The sequence below is a fragment of the Erpetoichthys calabaricus genome, chromosome 12 (assembly GCF_900747795.2).
Source record: "Erpetoichthys calabaricus chromosome 12, fErpCal1.3, whole genome shotgun sequence".
NCBI classification, from domain to species: domain Eukaryota; kingdom Metazoa; phylum Chordata; class Cladistia; order Polypteriformes; family Polypteridae; genus Erpetoichthys; species Erpetoichthys calabaricus.
The window spans coordinates 139,113,788-139,133,839 of NC_041405.2; the positions used below are offsets into that span (position 1 = coordinate 139,113,788).

At 39.0% G+C, this 20,052-nt stretch overlaps 1 protein-coding gene across 3 annotated transcripts in view; it reads left to right on the forward strand.

Moving 5' to 3' along the window:
• The window catches only part of cpamd8 (C3 and PZP like alpha-2-macroglobulin domain containing 8), a 145,481-nt gene that overhangs the window by 14,082 nt on the left and 111,347 nt on the right, over positions 1–20,052 (forward strand). For 2 of the 3 annotated variants that reach the window (XM_051935236.1, XM_051935237.1), the window contains exons 1-6: positions 5,708–5,816; positions 9,694–9,778; positions 11,337–11,445; positions 11,846–12,073; positions 12,161–12,343; positions 14,442–14,570. In XM_051935236.1, coding sequence (XP_051791196.1) covers positions 5,714–5,816; positions 9,694–9,778; positions 11,337–11,445; positions 11,846–12,073; positions 12,161–12,343; positions 14,442–14,570 — 837 coding nt within the window. In that variant the 5' untranslated portion in view covers positions 5,708–5,713. Of the gene's footprint in view, positions 1–4,928; positions 4,984–5,702; positions 5,817–9,693; positions 9,779–11,336; positions 11,446–11,845; positions 12,074–12,160; positions 12,344–14,441; positions 14,571–20,052 lie in introns of those variants that run through there. The other variant, XM_028816390.2, reaches the window with a different exon arrangement.

Genomic DNA, 20,052 nt, shown 5'->3' on the forward strand with positions numbered 1-20,052 from the left:
TTGTTAAATGGTGCGACTCAAACCACCTACAACTGAACACCAGCAAAACCAAGGAGCTGGTGGTGGATTTTAGGAGGACCAGGCCCCTCATGGACCCCGTGATCATCAGAGGTGACTGTGTGCAGAGGGTACAGACCTATAAATACCTGGGAGTGCAGCTAAATTGGACTGGACTGCCAATACTGATTCTCTGTGCAAGAGAGGACAGAGCCGGCTGTACTTCCTTAGAAGACTGGCGTCCTTCAACATCTGCAATAAGATGCTGCAGATGTTCTATCAGACGGTTGTGGCGAGCACCCTTTTCTACGCGGTGGTGTGCTGGGGAAGCAGCATAAAGAAGAGGGATGCCACACACCTGGACAAACTGGTGAGGAAGGCAGGCTCTATTGTAGGTATGGAGCTGGACAGTTTGACATCTGTGGCAGAGCGACGGGCACTGAGCAGGCTCCTGTCAATAATGGAGATAATCTATCTATCTATCTATCTAATAATAATTTGAACTACTTGGATTTGTTTTTGAATTTTAAAATTCTGTAAGGAACTGATAATTTGATTCATTCATCTATTATCATAGCTATTTGACTTATTTGAGGGTCATAGGGGCAGGTGCTTATCCAAGCACCATCCAGTGTATGGCAGGAACCGAACCAAGACAGAGGTCTAGACCATCACAGGCCATACTCACTCAGAACCAGTTCACAGTGTCCAGTTCACCGAACCTGAATTCCTTTGGGGTGTGGGAAGAAAACCCACATAGACAGCAATGATTCTGTGATTCATTCTGGGGCTGTAGGCAGAATACTTAACAAATGAGCCATTGTGCTGCCTGGAGACAACTTTCAAGCCATTTTTGTTATAAGATAACCATTCGGATTCTCAGAAATCTTGACAGTGCCAATGTAGATGATGTACTATTTAGTTTTAACAACTATGGGGTATTTTTTAGATAAATGAGATGACAACAGAAATACCAGATGATACACGTGAAACAGATAAAACTATTATGATTTAATTGTTGAAGTGCTTTCTAATAAGCAATTTGGATGCAAACAATTAAATTAATTCTATTTGGGGCAAACCTTATTAATTAAATTGGTTGTAATTTTAATGGCATAAGAAGCTAGTGACCAATCAGCTTCTTCTTCCCCTTTTTTTCATCCCACTTCTATGTGGGGTCAATGTGACTTATTGACCATTTCTGTACAGGTCATTTCTGCACCAGCTTCCAAATCAGACCATTTTTCTTCAAATTTTCCTTTACTTTATCCATCCAGCTCCACTTTGGCTTCTTCACTTTCTCTTCCCCTGTGCTTCTATTCCCATCACTCTTTAGCGCACGTTTTCAATGTCTGTCCTTATCACTTGTTCATACCACTTCAACCTACTTTCCTGTACTTTCTTAGATATCTCTCCTACTTTTGTTGTACCTCTGATTGTCTCATTTCTTACTCTGTTCTTATTTGTAGCTCCACATATCCATCTCAACATTCTCATTTCTGCCACATCCAACTTCTTCTGCACTCCCTTTACTGCCCATGTCTCTGCTTCATACATCATTTCTGGTCCTAAAACAGTCTTAAACACCTTAACTTTAACCTTCACCTTAATTCTCTAATTGGACAATACTCCTGTTACCTTCTTCTAATTGTTCCACCCACACTTCACTCTGGGTTATCTGTGCATCCTATTTTTCATCTTGGGCTACCACTTATTCTATGTGAATTTCCCATTGGGATTAATAAAGTATCTATCTATCGATCTATTCTAGGTATTTAAACCCACTCTTATCAATAGCTGCCCCTGCAGTCTAATTTCTGAATCCTGATCATAATTAAACCTCATTCTGTATTTATCTTCAATCCTATATTTTCCAAAGACCTTCTACATTTTTCTAACTTCCTCTCCACTTCCTTCATTCTGATACTTCATAACACAGTGTCATCAACAAAAAGCATGCACCAGGAGGATTGGTCTTTGATTACATGGGTCAACACATCCATAACCAGATCAAAGATGTAAGTACTTAAAGAAGATACATTTTGCAGACTTACTCCAACTGGGATCTTGTTTGTTACCCTCTAGACCCCTCGTCATGACATCCTATTATAAATCTGCTCCTCTGCCCGGAAACCAAACTGCTTCTCCCCTCTGGGTGTCTATTCCCTAAATCTACTCTCTATAATCCTTTCCCAGATTTTCATTGTGGGAGACATCAGCTTTATTCCCCTATCGTTTACACAGTCCTGAATGTCTCTTATCTCCTTATAAATGGGCACAATCACACTGCCCACAGTGACCAATGAGCAAGAATTCTAGTTTATTTTATACTCTTTTATCTCACCTTCTCTCACTCTTAAAATGGTCATGCCTTAGTGTACTGTTTTTGTGCTATAGATATAAAGATCAAATTCTGCATTCTCTGCACATATACTTATAGACAATTACATTAAATTTCACTTCATTGTGTTTACTGAAGATAGTTCAACACATCAGACACCAGTCACACAAATAACAATACAAATAACAAGTGGTAGAAATCAGCCAAGAATTTTGATGCTAGTATTAGTATGTTGTCAGCCAAAAACATGTTATTTTTATTAGTATAATATTCTAAACAGTAATATGGCTTGCACAAACCAAAACGTCAACCTAACTTATCATAGCAATTGATGTTAGTACCTTTGACATTGTTAGAAGGGAAGATCATTGGGGCTATGCAGTATTGTCACTAGGCAATTAAAGCAGTCAGTCCACTACTTACCCTTCCCAGTCTTGTTGCCGTGGTCATATGAAATGTTAAGATATCAGTTCTTTAGTTTTACAGTTTGGGGCACGACTAAAATCATCTAGTAAATACCAATTCCTAAAACTAGCTGCATTTAACCTTTGGGGACAAAGAAAGTCTAACTGACTTTACTTTGTCATTATTTATTCAACAAGAAGCAAGTGCCTCAGATTTATCAAACACAAGATAGGAGTGAACCCTGGGTAGGGTAACATTCTATATTGCAAGGCATATTCACTCACACCAGATGTTTTTTAGTTATACAAGGTAACTACAGTACATGCAAAAAAGTCACAGACACAGAGAGGTTGTGCAAATGCCACACGAATAGAGACTGGGTTATGATTGAAAAACCATCACTCTTTAGCAGTAAAAAAGCATGCTTAATCACAACAACACCTTGCCATTCATTTTTAAATATCACATTTAGTTATTTTAAATATAAAGTAATTTGAGTGTAAACTGAGTAGCCCTGACCTCTTGGAAGTTTCAAGTTCACTGCTTTTATGTATCTAGATACAGTAGATTGATCCACAGCCTTCCACTGGAAAATACATAAATGAATAGATAGACTGACAATTTCCATTAACATTCTGACACAAAGTGAGAAGAATACAAATATATGCATTTACTTTACTGTCATTATAATGTACATATTCCTACTGATTTTGAAAATAATTTGTATGATATGAATATTTTGGTAATCTTGTGCATTAAGCAGTCCAGAGACCCACACTGAAGAAGATTGATTACAGCCTTGTGGGCTGCAGAAACATTTTGCTACCTCAGTACACTAAGCTGGTTATTTTTCCTGTATTGCTTAGGATAAGATCATATGAAAAGATTGAGTCTGTGAGGATACCCTACCATGACAGTTGCAAAGGAAATCTTACAGCTTTCAGAAAAGTTATTTTTCATCCTCAGAGCAAGAGTTAAAATATGAACCTAGTGACTAAAACTTCAACAAGATTCATAATTTTTCTGAGTGTGTGACTCTTAGTATAGGTGCAGAGAGAAAATAACAATAGGAGTATCAAGGGCAGTAATGGAAAACAACAAAGTAAACAGCTGCTTAAGGTCCTTCTCTGTACCTAACTTACTACTGTATTATACTGGGGTGGTTTGTCAACCAAAGCATAGTTTTCTACAAAGCTCCTACTGTCACATGCAATACAAAACATTCTTTTCCATCTCTTTCTCTCCAGACATAAGGCAGCAACACCTACCACCCAGTGAGCTGACACCTTCAGTCACTTGAGCTTAAGCTTACAACCCATTTTACTTTTTCTGTTTAGTGGGTGGGAATATGTTATATGTGGCCTAACAATGGCAATATGCATGCTGCCAAACAGTAAGCTTTCTGTTGAGGCCATCAAGGACTTTTTAATGAAAGAATAGCATACCCCTCCCCATTGCCAACTTTCACCCCCAGTAATAAAGTCACAGTCATATCTATATTTATGTAGCTATAGCTCGATAGTCCATCTCAAAGTGTCTTTGCTTTGCTATCAAACCCTTTTTGTTGGTTCACTCCATCTGTGAGTATCACCTTTGATAAGAAGTATATCTTCTACTCATTTTAATGTAATCATTGACCCTGCATTAGAATAAAAAAGTTTAGAAAATAGATAAACGAGTGAATGATACCAGAGGGTATAGTGGTTAGTGGTGCATTCTTATAGCCCCAAGGACTTGGTCTCAATTCCTGGCCTAGAGTTGAGCTTGCACATTTATAGTGTGTCTGTGCAGGTGTTTTCCATCCATATACCATGGATTGTAGGTAAATTGGTGACTCCAAATTGGGCCTCTGTGAATAAATGTACCCTTTAATGAACGGGCACCCTGTTCAGGATTTTGCATTGCCACTAGTACTATTGGGATTGGTTACATCGTAACCTTTAATGGACAAAGTGAAATTGCAAAGCAGACTAATCTTCATTTTTCTTTATTTCTGGCCTCAAGTGATGTAAGCCATTTATGTAACCACTAGTCTTTTGTTGTTTTATGCTGTTCTGTTTTTGGCAAGGATTATGTATGTGTGTATTCAGAATGCCAGCTTTTTATTTTACTGAAGTACAACCATATTAAAACTTTACAAAAGATTTTTTTAATACTTTGATAATAGCCCTAATTTTTTTTTCAGGATCCACGTGGATCAAGGATGATACAGTGGTCTGATCCGAAACCAGTTTGCTGTGGCAAGTATTTTTTTACACCTTGTTTATCTTACGAAAGATGTATTATTAATCAGATGAAGGGAAGTATATCTAAATTAATCTGGTGTTCGTGTTGTACAGCTATATGATGTTTTACAGTTTTCTGTAATTTGTTTTGATGGAAAGGATGTATGCTGTGTTGCTCCGGGTGAATTGGAGGTGGTTATCAGGTATGGGGCTGACTGACAATTGGTTTTGCAGATCCAGACTCAAGCACAAAGCACAAAACACAAAGGTGCTGAAATGTAATCTTTCAGCAGCTTGACTCATCAGTGCCTGACAAGAGTACAAAATTAAAGGGCTGATGGGACCCAGGGTGGGAGGTAGGGATTGCATTGTTTATTCAGCAGGATGAAAATGTTCAATCAAACATCTAACTATGAAAGACTCCTCTTTCAAAATGCTACTTATAATTATCCCCTTATCATAATCCAATTGTGCACAAGATGCTGCTTATTGGCCAAGGAAGCCTTCTAATTACCATTTCTGAAGATTGACGAAAACATCCAATTCAGAGTTAACAATAATTGTCAGCTTGTTATTAAATTCCCAGTTTTGGAGTGAACGGAGATGCTTGAAGTTTAGCTTTTTTGACTTACTGTATACTGTGTTCCTCTATTATTATGTTTTTGTTGGGTGTAAGTGAGAAAAGTCAATGACTGTCAAAGCAGTTGTCCAACATTTCTGTTGCCTTTTTACAGGAATTGTGAACATGAGTTTCCCATTGTCTGACCAGCCTGTTTTTGGAGAGTGGTTGGTCTTTGTAGAAATGCAAGGACACACTTATAATCGGTCATTTGAGGTACAGAAATATGGTGAGTTATCTTACAATATTTCGAGCTGTTCTAGACTGTTCTTGGAAGGCCTTCTGATATGCTCACTTAGCCTTAGTAGTCCTGTTTGTAGTGTTCTTTCTTGGATAGCTAAGCCATTATAATAATCTTCTAGTGTGTGAATGCACATTTTATTTATCCATTCATTTTTCTGAGAGCACTGAGTGCAAGCTGGGAATTCACCACGGATGAGATGACAGTCTGTCACTGGACAAACACTCATCCGCATCACCTCACATTAGAGTAGCTACTTAACATAACCTACAGGTCTTTGGGATTCGAGAGGAAAGCTGAAGTATCCACAGAAACATGAGGAGAATTTACAGACTCCACACTGGCAACGTCAGGTCCAAGATTTGCACCCAAAACTCTACCATTGCAAGGTGAAACCTGGAATTTATTTACTTAGTCAGTGTTTTAGAGAGCAAAGACTGGGCTCACAATTTGCCTGCAGCCTGACTGTCCTATTTTGTAACCTTCTTTTTTCCAAAAGAAAAGGAGCAAACAAACTGACAGTCAAAAAGAACACACTGGTTTTTGTAAAGGTGTCAAATGGAACAGTCATAATTAGTTTTGAACAGTAGTAAAATTAAATAGTTATAACACCAATAAACAAGAATAAACCTCCTCAACATGCACCCCAACAAGTTCTTGTAAGAAAGGATCAACTGCAAATTACTCCTGAAAACACATGAATTAAAGAAGAATAGGGGGCCATTCTACCATATCAGTAAAATGTATAAATATCAGTAAGAAGACTTATTTAAAAGCTAATGTAGAGCAGTCAGAAGTTTTAAATATGTGGATAGACAGCAAGAGAAAATATAGAGTGACTGAGTGAAAAAACATAAGGGAACACCATGAGCCATGGAAACAGATTTCAGCTGAAGGAAAAATGAAAGAAGGAAGCATGGGTATCATAATTGGACCTCATAAATTGGAACATCATTTATAAATACATTATAACTGAAAGTGACTACCTGTCCAAAGTCATGTGGTCTTATGTGATACCAAGCATAGCATGCGACAATTCACAGTGTAGTTGTTTTCTGACTTCTCCAATTTACTGCGGGTGCTACTACTTTAACTGAAGTCCATCACTAAAGTCAAACAAATTCTCTACTATGTTGTTTCCAGTAACCTCCTATTGACACAAGGACACACTTTAAATTTTTTTTCATAAAATTAGAGTTCCGGTATGATTTTGCTTCTTAATACCTACAGTCTCTTGTCTTTTTTTATTTCATCATAAAGAATATTCTGTACTTTCTTTCTACATACTGTGCATTCAAAGAAAGGTAACTTATCTCTCCAAAGCTGTGAAATGATCTTCTCTGAGGTGCCTGTTGGAAGGTCTGCCTCTTCCCATAAAACAGAAACTTGCAGAAGTTTAAACTTTCAATTTCCTGGCTCTATGTTACACTTTTGAGAGCTGTTATGAAGTATATATATGTATTGTGGCTGGTTGTAGGAATGACAGGTCGAATAGGCTGAGAACAGTTGGGACACCAACCTGGTCATCCTGTTTAGTATACAAGTCCAACTGAAAACAAAGCCTTTCTGGCCTCAATAAACAGCTTGTTTGGCTGAAATTAAACAACAAAATAAATCTGTTGTTTTGCTGTCATAAGTCAGGGTTTTTCAGCTGAGCTCCATCCAGTGGTCGGGTTCTACTTGTCAAAGATGACCGTACACCTAAGCAGTTTTCCAGTTCAAAGATATATATGGTATTAACATCATCATTATTATTATTCATTATTATTATTTGTATCATTAAATTTTTTTTACACTTCTGACTTAGTGTTTTGCACATTTAACAGTAGAAAGATGAAATTTAATAAAAATGTAATTTTCAAGCAAAAAAAATGCAATGATTTTAACATTTGCAATGCTAAGGAGGTTAAAATTGATGGCCGTAACCATTTTGGATTAAAAATTATAGATATAAAAGATATATATGGTACATTATCACTTTTAAGCCTCTTTTCATACCTCAGTGAAATCAGTGTTATATAAAAACAAAGGAAAATACACATTCCTACTTATTTTTGTGGTACATAACATGTAACATATACAATAGTTTTAAGAAACAAATGTGTATTGCTTTAGTTACATTTTAATATGAATGGTTTGTCTCACATTAAAATTAAAAGTAAAATGGTCAACGGTAAAAAGATCAAATCATTTTGTAATGCTTTCTTAAAAAAGGCCTTCAGATTTCTGTTTTATAGCAGTTGCTTGCTTCTTTGCTGCCATATTACACAGTTCCTTCAGCATCAAAATGTTGGCAAGTGTAATGTATTTCTGATGTTCAATATACAAAGGTACAGTTAAGAGCTTTTATGAATTATAAGAAAAGCACACTTACAGTTTCACCTCAGATAATCAGGGTTCTGGTATTTATTTGTACACTGCTGTTTTTTTCCTTAAGTAACTGCAGTATTACTCTTTCTGTATTTTACAAGCACCGTTATTCAACCTCTGTTCTCAGTCACTTGTATCTCTGCTTTGGAGCTGGGTTTATAAGTGCAGAAAGAAATGGAAATTCATTGGGTGCAAAGAAAATCTGCCGTCTTAAGAGTCAAAAGTCTTTTGTCTTGGACAGATAATTTAAGAGAGAGGGATGCAATAGTGTTAAGATGTGAATCCAGTTAATTCAGTGGAACAGTGACCTCACCATACCACAGTGAAAAAAGAGTATCTAAAGGCCTTCAGACTTTTGGAAAGTTACTTTAGATTAATAAGTTTGGTTGCTCATTTTTCACTGTGTGGCTGGGCTGGTCAGTGTCAGTTTATTGGCTTAAGGTCAGAAAAGTCTTGTAAGGGATGGCATAGCATTTCTGTGATTAATACAGTATACAGTGTGTCCCAAAGACGTGCATTTTAGGTTAAATGATGACTCTAAACTGGCCATGCGTGAGTGAATTTGAGTTAGTGGGTAAAATTTGGCTTGCGATGGGCTGGTGCTCTGTACATGGTTGGTTCCAGTTTTAAACCAGATGCTGCTATAATTATCTCTGGCTGCCACGATACTGAACTGGATTAGACACCTTCAATAGTGACTGAATCAAATTTTGCAGAGTCAGCATGGTATTTAATCAAGTAAATTATGACAAGAAGCACTTTTTCTGGTAGGATTAACTGCTCTGTGTGTAATAAATGTTGCTGGATTTGTTAGCCCTGGAATCACTTGATCCTTATTTAAAACACATTTCCATAGTTTCTAAAACAGGAGATAGATAGATAGATAGATAGATAGATAGATAGATAGATAGATAGATAGATAGATAGATAGATAGATAGATAGATAGATAGATAGATAGATAGATAGATAGATAGATAGATAGATAGATAATAATAATAATAATAATAATAATTCATTACATTTATATAGCGCTTTTCTCAGTACTCAAAGCGCTATCCACACCGGGAGGAACCGGGAAGCGAACCCACAATCTTCCACAGTCTCCTTACTGCAAAGCAGCAGCACTACCACTGCGCCACCTGTGAGGATTAGACAGACAGACAGACAGACAGACAGACAGACAGACAGACAGACAGACAGACAGACAGACAGACAGACAGACAGACAGATAGATAGATAGATAGATAGATAGATAGATAGATAGATAGATAGATAGATAGATAGATAGATAGATAGATAGATAGATTAACCAAGAATGGCCAATGTTCCCACAACTTGATTTATTTAATAGAATATTAGCACATAGTAACTGAATACAGTGAAGACTGTTTTTAGTATGAGGAATGCAGTTACTCTAATCCCCGACTTCAAAGAAAATTTCATAAAGTTGATGAGTCCTATTGTTAATCGCTTTTTTATTTTTCTTTGTTACAGTCCTACCAAAGTTTGAGTTGATCATTATCCCTCCAAGGTACATCAGAGATCTCAGCTCATGTGAAAAGGGTACAGTGACTGCAAGGTAAATAATTGCTGTGCATTATGTGAGAAGTCAAGGACAAAGAGTCCTAATTGACCCTGCTCAGTACCTCAGGAAAGGAGACAACTACAAGAAACTATGGTTAAAAAGTTGTTGTTTATCGTGGTGGCAACCCTAAGAGCAGTTATAAATACCAGTATTGCCAAAGTGAAGAAAAAGACCTTCCTTCTAATGTTAGCTGGAGCTTCTCTAGATTTGACTGATAGTTACAGTACCAGTCGGCCCAAAAATATGCAGTTGCTGGATGGAGTTTGGTAAGGCCATGGAGAATGACCTTCAGATGACCTCGAAGAGTATCTAAACAACCATAAAACAACACAGGGAGGAAAAGTGGAACATTACCCAAATGTTCTCAGCCAGGATGGGGAAAATGTTAACTAAATATAGTGTTGAGAAGGAGAAGGAACATATTGACTAACTCCTAAACTGGGTGAATATGCCTTTCTCAGTGCAACATCTCCTTATTGGCAAAGGCAGAGAAAAGAGTTCTGACTAGAAAGAGTGAAAGTGTTTGATATTATGGGGATTTTTAGCTAATGCCCCTCTTCAATGTTGTGTGAAAAGTACGGACAGTGCTTTGGGACTGGCATACTGGACTGGTGGTCTACATTTTCAAAAAGAGGAGCAGGAGGGCGTGTTCAAGTTACTGAGAGACCACACTCTGCTCCCTGGCAATGCCTTTTTGTGAGGTCTTCTGCACTTGCATGTTGTCAAGTCCACATTTTATTTCACAGTTGACCACAGAAAAGATAGTATGGACTTGCTCTAGTGCTCTTATGCATTTATCTTAGTGCACATATAGGAGTTCCTGGTTACCAGGCCATTAAATAGGCTTACTGGAAGAACTGAATGTGTGATAATGGCTGAAGCTGGTAAATGTCCACCCAATTAAATCTTGCTAAGGGTCAGCAAACGAGCAGAGAAAACACCTCATTGGAAGACAAAGAGTTTGTTCAAAAAACATTCTACTGCTGAAATGGGTGTGTAGTACAAAACAGTCTGTACAATGAGAAGACAAATAAACAGCCCAAACTGTCTGCTATAGCACTGCTCTTCCAGGCATGTATGTAACAGATGCACAAATTTGTCCTAAAATAATGTAAAAAACCTGCGGCTTTGCTTTATACTGCTAAAGAAATAACGACCTTAGGGCTATGCCAGGTGACTTTTATGACAAAATGTCAATATCAATTTTTCACAAATAGACACACATACAGATAACATGCTAAAATCAAGTCTTCTCAATGTTTTGATCATTGTAGAATCAGAATATGAACTTAAGTCAACATTTTTGACATTATCACCAAACTTCCATTTCATTGAAAGTAAAAGAAAAACAAAAGAATAAAACATTTTATAACCAGCTTCTAACACTGTTGAACTGAACTGTACATCCAATAGAATTTAAGTTATTTTGAAACACAGTAAGATTAAGAAAGATAACTTATTGACTCATAGTATGTTTCAAGACTCCATAAGCTCTTTCTGCCTCAAATATAGACTACAGTAAGAGTCTACAACTGTGTTCTATCACTTTCAGATACACATTTGGCAAACCTGTACTAGGAAAGTTGATTGTCAACATGACTGTGAACGGAGTGGGATATTACCGTCATGAAGTTGGGCACACGGTTGTGAAAACAACAGAGGTAACCTGTTTCTTTTGTCATCACTATAATGTTATAGCCTGCAGGAATGGAAAATATACAGGAAAGTATTGAAATCTTTATGTTGAGCTGGGGCAAAACAGGTAGGTTTAGTTCCTAAACCACTGACACATTCCCTGAATGTTATTGCCAAGTTAATCAAGAAGATGGATCTTCTTTTAGAATGTATTTTTCTTTTGGCTTTTTGAAGAAGCTAAACCACAGCTGTCACATTAGTAGTGTGGGGATATGTAGGTACAGCATATACATATACAGGTGTATAATAAATCACATTCTCTCACCTATATTGAAGCTCACAATTAATGTTTTGTGGTTTATATACTGTATACAGTTTCTTGTTTGGTAGTAATTTTCAACTCAAGTTATCATTTCTTCTGCTTAGATTAATGGATCAACACATTTTGATATCTGTGTGAAGCATATGATGCCAGTAGATGTGGCAGATCATTTTCGAGGCTCTGTTAACATCTGGGCAACTGTTATCAGTGTGGACGGAAGCAGACAGGTGACTTTTGATGACTCTACGCCTGTTCATAAACAGCTGATTGATATCAAGTACTCAAAGGACACCAGAAAGCAATTCAAACCTGGTCTGCCTTACAAAGGCAAGGTAAAACAATCAGTGTTAAGTCAGCATCTACTGAGTGTAACCTCTGGCCACCAGGGCCATCATAAGGGAACTTTTTGTTTTGGCTAGGTGGAGGTGACGTTTCCTGATGGCAGTCCAGCAGATGGAGTGACTGTTCGGATTAAGGCTGAGCTCACACCAAAGGACAATGTTTACACCAGCGAACTTATCTCAAAAAATGGCTTGGTTGAATTTGAAATTCCATCAATACCAACTGCTGCCCAGTATGTCTGGTTGGAGGTGAGTGCTGAGGTAATTGCAGTTTCAGGCTAGAAATAATAAGGCTGTGTCTCTATTTTTGTTTAATCTTAGTTTTTAAGAATTTATTTTATTTTGCAATATTTTATATTAAATTCATAATTATATATCAAACAAAAATTAATTTGACGCTACATCAAATTGATAATGAATACAAGATTTTCAACATGTGCTTGTGATATAATTTGACAGTTTTCATAAGAAGACCGTAAGAAGAACATAATAAATTTGACAAAGATTATTAGAGAAACTCAGTCTGTCTGATTATGTAATGGTTTCATTCTTCGTTCTTCTTCTTCAGTATTTTTTTCTAAGGTTAGGTAAAAATCACCAGGATATTTGCTTCAACTACATGACAAGCATTTTTTTTCCAGGTTTCCATAATTCTTTGTGTTTACATGTTGCACTGGTTTCCATCTTGAATACATTTGTTCCTAATGTTTTTGTATGAACTTTATTAACTTTTTATTCAGAAAGAAGGATTTTCCCCATTTCTTTGAACAGCATTTGTTATCACATCTTGCCACTACTTCTTCTTGGAGTTTTAGATCCCAAATATTGCTATTTCACCTGTTTTATTACTTCTTGTGTTTCTGACTATGTGCCTAGTTAATTTACAAGAATTTCCTATCTACCATGTATGCAAACTTTGACCATGTCTTGCTTATCTGCTTTTTTTTTGCATTCATCCAAATCCCTACTACTGTCAACTTTACTGTCGAGACATTCGTGCAAGTGGCCAAGACTCAGATTAGCATGTCTTGTCTTGGTTACAGGCTAGGCGATTTGTCCAACTGTGGCATTACAGTGAATCTTTTCTTTTTACTACTTACTGATAGTTTAAAATGTTTTCATTATCTGAACTATACAATAGACAGCACTCCATTAGATGTTGTCAGTCGATTTTGATAATTTTCATTTGACTACCCCTCTTACGTGAAGTTGAGTGAAAGTTTGTTACCTGATATCATTCTGCTTAATTGTTGGTTATTTAGACAGACCCCTGATGTTTAGTCTTTGCTCAGCCATTCAGCCTTTTCATTGTAAGTGTTACGTTTATCTTTTCCCAGGATATTCAAATATATAACCTCTAGCTACCTATTTATGGCCATTTATGACTTGCTACCTAAATATGTTTTGTTACTGATTTGATCAAAGTTTTGTTTGCTTTTCATGATTTTGTTACCTGTTTTGACCATGTTCCTGGCTGCTTCTTTGTACCTCACAAGCTCAATGAACTCACTCACTGCTTGTCATCTCTCTATTTATATCCTTACCTTCCAGCTGTCAGTCTTCCTTTAACAATATTAATATAAACCTCAGTTGGTTAACCATTAGCAAAACTTGCTATTCTCATAAGAGACTAATTTATCCATTGTAGGTCAGATTAAGTATACATCAATGTAATGTAATATTAGTAAATTATTATTACTGGACTAAATAAATCATCTATTTTAAAAATAGAATAAAAAGTACAAAATTGGCTGCTAATAAGATACTGTATGTTACTTAGTATGCTTAAGCCCTGATGGATATGAAAGAGAGGAAAAATAGGTAGAATGTGGAATTAAAAAAGTAAAGAAAAAATGCTATGCTTTTGTGGTCCTAGGTCGACCAATAATAGCATTCACTGACAACTTTTCAGAGAATTTTTAACTTGTAGGCAGTACTTCTGATCCCATAGTTAAATGCCACACAGGGAGCCTTTAGTTTGCCTTGTCTAGTAAAAACAAATGAATCAACACTCTCAACACACCTCACTTAATGTTAAAGGGTCAAATGTGCATATAAAGGCTGAAATATATCAGCTACTGCATTCCAGCACAGTCCATGATGGATTGGACTGTGGTATATTTGTTTGGAAAAAGTGACATAGATATATTGCAAATTTAAAATATAAATGTAAAAAAAAAAAAAGAACACATGAAAACATTACTACCTGCACAAAGCATACTGCTGTATGGTTATTTATTTTACATTACCACAAAGCTAAAAAATATTTCTTCCTCATTAATGCTTCTACTGGACATACTACCTAAAGACAATAAGTCAAAATACACTTGCCTTAATTTGTCACATATTACTCTCACAGACCAAAGTGACTGCTGTTGATGGTCAAGCATCAGGAGATCAATACCTGCCCAACTACCTTTCAATCAGCAGCTGGTTTTCTCCCAGCAAATGCCACATTCAGCTCCAAGCTCCCAGCGTGCCTTTGCAGGTAAGTAACAATGTATCCTCAATTGCATAGATTATGAGATTTTCTTAGATGATATTTTTATTGTTAAAATAAATCAGTTGACTGAAAAGGAAAATCAGGTTGCTCTAAATACTTGAATGTCTACACCAGTAATGCATTAAATAACTTTCCCACTTATGTGCTGCCATATCAATATTTGACATTGCCATTAAATATGGTCTTCATTGTTAAATCCTACATTTTTTAAAAATTAACAAGGGTTGAAGACCTTGTATTAAACTTAGTCTTGTCTTGAGTCAAAATTTATTTTCACATGGTAATTTGCGTGGAGGAGACACTCTTAGGCAGTGTTTTCTTATTTTTTCCTGGGGTATGTATTCATTGTGGGTGAAGAATTCATATAAAGCATAAAAATGCATATTAACACAGTATATGAAAATATGCATCCTTTAAATGTCAGTGATCTCTTATCTAGATTAGAACAGTGGAGTGTCAGAGCTTATCCTTATAGCATTTGGTGCAAGATTGGAAGCCAACCAGCAGTTTTCAGATTTAAACAACACATTCTTATACAATATACACATTCAGTATAGTGTAGCAGTAGAGGCGTGGAGCCACCTCTAACACCCTCAGGTACCACTCCAGACACTGGATAAAAGTACACGACTCTTTTATTTTTCTTCTGTACAGTGCACAAAGCACCCTCCACACCACACTCATAAACTACAATAAACTCTCACAATAAACCAATCCTCCTCGCCCAGACACTTCGCCACCCTACGTCCCAGCTCAGCTCAATCTCTGGGCTTTCCCACAATCCTTTTATACACCCTGACCCGGAGGTGTTCCTGCCCAATCAGTCCACAGTTCCTTTTCCCTTCCGGGTCAGGGTAAACAGTCCTTTTCTTCAACCCGGGAGCACGTTGTTTCTTCCTGTCACGTGACCGTGACGTACTCCCGGGTTATAGGGCACATAAGAGTCCACGAGCCCTCCTACAGCGACTCCCGGTGGCCCCCAAGGTATCCAGCAGGGCTGTGTATAAAAACTACATAGTCCATGAGGCCCTGCTGGAACTCGGGGCACGTCCACGCTGCTGGGAGAGTTCCTCCTGGCGGCCTGGGGGTGAGGGCCGGAGTAAAAAGCCGGCAATCCTTCACAATTCCCCCCCCTTAGCGAAGCCAACTGGGGCGAAGCGTCCAGCCCCGCGAGGGACGTCCTCCTCCAGGAGGACGCATTAGCCGGACCTTGGCTACGTTGTCTAGGCCCCCCAGCGAACCTTGGGGGAACGGTGTATCTTCTGTCCCACCGCTCCCCTGTCCTCTGGGGACAACTTCGCCACACGTGGCCCGGCCGACGGCAGTTGTAACACCGACGATGTCCTCCTGGTTGTCCCCCTCTGCGAGACCAGAAACATTTCGGGAATTCCGTCAGCGACATCTCTGCCCCTTTCTCTGCCAAGGAGGGTTCCACGGCCGCTTTGCTGCTCTCCGCCCTTCTCTCTGTCTTGTCAGGAGACCCGTGTTTCAGCTTGTGGATCTCCTGCTTACTCTGGGGCTTGTGCACAGCGTGAGGCTCTCTATGGAGAAGAGAGAGCCTCTTTGCTGTTTGCACGCCCGTTGTCCTATGCATTATAGGAGGCGGCGTCATTAGTACCACCTCGGCCCGGGTAACAGCACTTTTCAGCTGCCCCGGTTTGATTGGCACTTCCTCCGCCCCTCCAGTAACGAGCGACAACTCCCTCTTCACGCGGGTCGGGGTCTCGAGGTCCGTATCGCTCCGGGAAGCCGTCTCGTACCGCTGTCCCGGTTCGATCGGACCTTCACCCGTCCGCTCAGTCACCATGCCACGCTCAACTGTCGGGTTCACAGCACTTTGACACCTGCTACTTTTTAATTGCGGTGCCGGATCGCACTGTGTCCCCTTATGATATACGGTACAGAAGTCACTCACCTGCACCGCCGCATTAATCGAGGTCGGGGCTTCTTGGCCTAATCGTCACAGGTATTCCATTAGTCCTTTTAGTGGCGCTTCGGCTGTAGCTCCCAGCTCCTCCACACGCTCCTTCAAGTCCTTTAGACCCTGGAAGAAAGTATACATGGGCTCAAGGTATTTCTCGAGCTCCCGTAAGTCCACACAGTTAGTTATTTCGGCCAGAGGCAAGGTTACTTCCTTGTTTCCCTCACCCTCCGGCCGGGAGCCAATGAGCATGTCCGCTCCTGGCACGTGCTCTGCTGGGCTTCGCGGAGGCTTCTGGGATATGGAGTCCGAAGAGGAACGGGTAGCCTCCAGCGGCTGACTGCGATCTGCCTCTTTTAATTTGTCGGCAGATCGTTCAGTCACCTCCCGCTCCTCTTTACTTCTTTGTAATTGTGGCGCTGCTTCGCTCGCCGTCCCCTTCCCTTTCAGGAAGATCGGATCCGTCAGGGAACGAATGACCTCACCTAGGGACCCGAACTGACCGTCACCTTCCCGGCGTCCATTGTGCGCGATCACGCGACGTGGGGAGGTGAATAGACAGGTCCCTTCCTGGTCAGGTGACTTCGTGTTTTCCTTACGTCTGTCCCAGCCTGCACCAGGATGGCTCACGTGATCGTTCTCCGCGAATAGGCTCCCCAGGTGTATATCCACAGACTCCTTGACTTCACGGACATCTTGCCAAGGTATGAGGTATGCGTCTTTCTTATACGATGTCCCGAACCGCTCGGCTTCTGCAAAACAAGACAAGACAGTTCCTTGCGCCTCGGGCTTTATCGCGACACATACCTCTGACTTATGAGGGATTGCTTCAGGCTCCAGCACAGTCCTCTCTTCACTGCTTTGCTGTTGCCTTAGCCAGTGCTCTCTCACAGCGTCGATTTCTTCCTTGGCTTCCGCAGGACCCGTCAGGTAAGACCACAGCGTTGCGGCGTCCTCTAGTGGCCACATTTCTGCGAGTTTCTGTATGTTAAGGGCTCGCCCATTCTTCTTTCTGGATTTCTTACCCATCATGGTCCGAAGGCTTGCAGTTGCAGCGCTCTCTGTAGTGGGGTTTTGTTGCACCTCCGTGTGTTCGAGAGGGACCTTCCTAGGGCTTTCTGCCACCACAAAATTTGTTTTTAATGCAGGTTTTCTGCCAACGGACGGCCAGAGTATCCTGCCGGCTACGCCAGTGTAGCAGTAGAGGCGTGGAGCCACCTCTAACACCCTCAGGTACCACTCCAGACACTGGATAAAAGTACACGACTCTTTTATTTTTCTTCTGTACAGTGCACAAAGCACCGTGCACACCACATTCATAAACTACAATAAACTCTCACAATAAACCAATCCTCCTCGCCCAGACACTTCGCCACCCTACCTCCCAGCTCAGCTCAATCTCTGGGCTTTCCCACAATCCTTTTATACACCCTGACCCGGAGGTGTTCCTGCCCAATCAGTCCACAGTTCCTTTTCCCTTCCGGGTCAGGGTAAACAGTCCTTTTCTTCAACCTGGGAGCACGTCGTTTCTTCCTGTCACGTGACCGTGACGTACTCCCGGGTTATAGGGCACATAAGAGTCCACGAGCTCTCCTACAGCGACTCCCGGTGGCCCCCAAGGTATCCAGCAGGGCTGTGTATAAAAACTACATAGTCCATGAGGCCCTGCTGGAACTCGGGGCACGTCCACGCTGCTGGGAGAGCTCCTCCTGGCGGATGGGGGGGGGGGGGCCGGAGTAAAAAGCCGGCAATAGCTATGGCTTTTTAAGGCTAACAAAATTTTTAAAGTGTCAGAAATTAGAGTTTCAGATTCCACTAGTGCATGATGGAGTACAACAACTATATTTTCAGCAGAATACCATTAATGGACAATGACAGAAGCTTTCCAAGCGTCAACTAAAACTCCCAAGAATAAAAAAGGGACCTGGTAACAATCAATCAAAGCAATTAAAAAATAACAATTATAAGCGGCAGCTCTAAAAAGGGTATATAAAGGCTTATACAGTACTGGACATCTATTGCTACTGTATAATTTAAATGCTTATGCCAAAGGGGCCTCTTTTATATTAGAAAACATATCATTGCAGAATTTAAGGGTAACATACAGTAGATAATCACTTCACTACCTAGAACAATTTTATTTATCCTGATAATTTTAAGCAGTCTGGACACAGATGTAGTGATTTTAGAACTTGAGATACACAATAATGCTTCTTAGTTCTAGAAGTAGTTCTAGAAGTGGTCTTTGCTGCTATGATTTGAATTAACTGTATAGGAATAATAAGGTTATTTGAACAGCCTGACAATAAAGCATACCCACTTCAGCTTAATACAAATGAATGACCTAACTTTACAAGATCCTACCATTTAACAAAATATTATCATTTGCAATTATTTTAAGCTGGAGAGTGCATGTTTTAAAATGTGATGACTACAACTTAATTTAGTCAAATAAAAATTACATTTCTTTCAGGGGGTTGTTGTCTTTAACCTTCAGTATTCAGTCAGTCATATTGCTGAAAATAATTTAAAAAATATGAAGTAAGAATTAGTTCAAATAGCTTATCATGCCTCTTTAGCAGAATAAGATAATGAATAGCTGTTCTTAAATATACAGTATACAAATTCTCCAAATTGAAACATATTAGAGCATTTTTTACAATATGAATTAAGGCTGTTTGTATGCTGTGACCAGAATAAAAGTCAGACTGAATTTTCTCTTAATGCTTTTTTTTTTTTAACACATAATAGTTTTTAATACATTAATTGACCCTGGGCCTAAAGGATAGGAAGTGAATTTAATTTCAGAAATCAGCCATAACATTTCCTATTATGTTATTAATTTTACATTTGCCAATGTAGTTAGCAGAACTGATGATATGACTCAGTGACAAAACATCTGTAACTGAAAGCATCACATGCAAAATTAGGCTGGCTAGTACCATACTGTCTTCTAAACCCGCCTTATCTTGAGCAGGGTCACAGAGGGCTGGAGCTTATCTCAATAAGCATAGTGCACAAGGCTGGGTCAATCCCTGGACAGGGCACAGTCCATCACAAGGTGAACACACGCATGTAGACCAATTTAACATTGACAGTCCACCTAATCTGCATGTCTTTAGCAGAGGTGGGTAGGGTAGCCAAAAATTGTGTTCAAGTAAGAGTAGCGTTACTTCAAAATAATATTACTCAAGTAGAAGTAAAAAGTAGTCATCAAAAAAATTACTCAAGAGTAAAAAAGTATTTGGTGAAAAGACTACTCAAGTACTGAGTATCTGTTTGAACATAATAAGTGATTTATTTTTTAGAAATGTTGTTATAAGACAGACAAAAATATAAAATAATGTGCAAATTCTGCTATTTCCAAATAATAAAACAAAAAATAAGTAAAAATAAATAACATCTTTATAAAATAAAGAAGCACAAATAACACAAAGTTCCAAATCTCAGTTTATCACAACAAAGCTTTTGAAACCAGTACCTACAGTAGGTAACATGTATGTCTGAACAGTGCAAACTACTTACAGTGACAAGATATACTGTGCA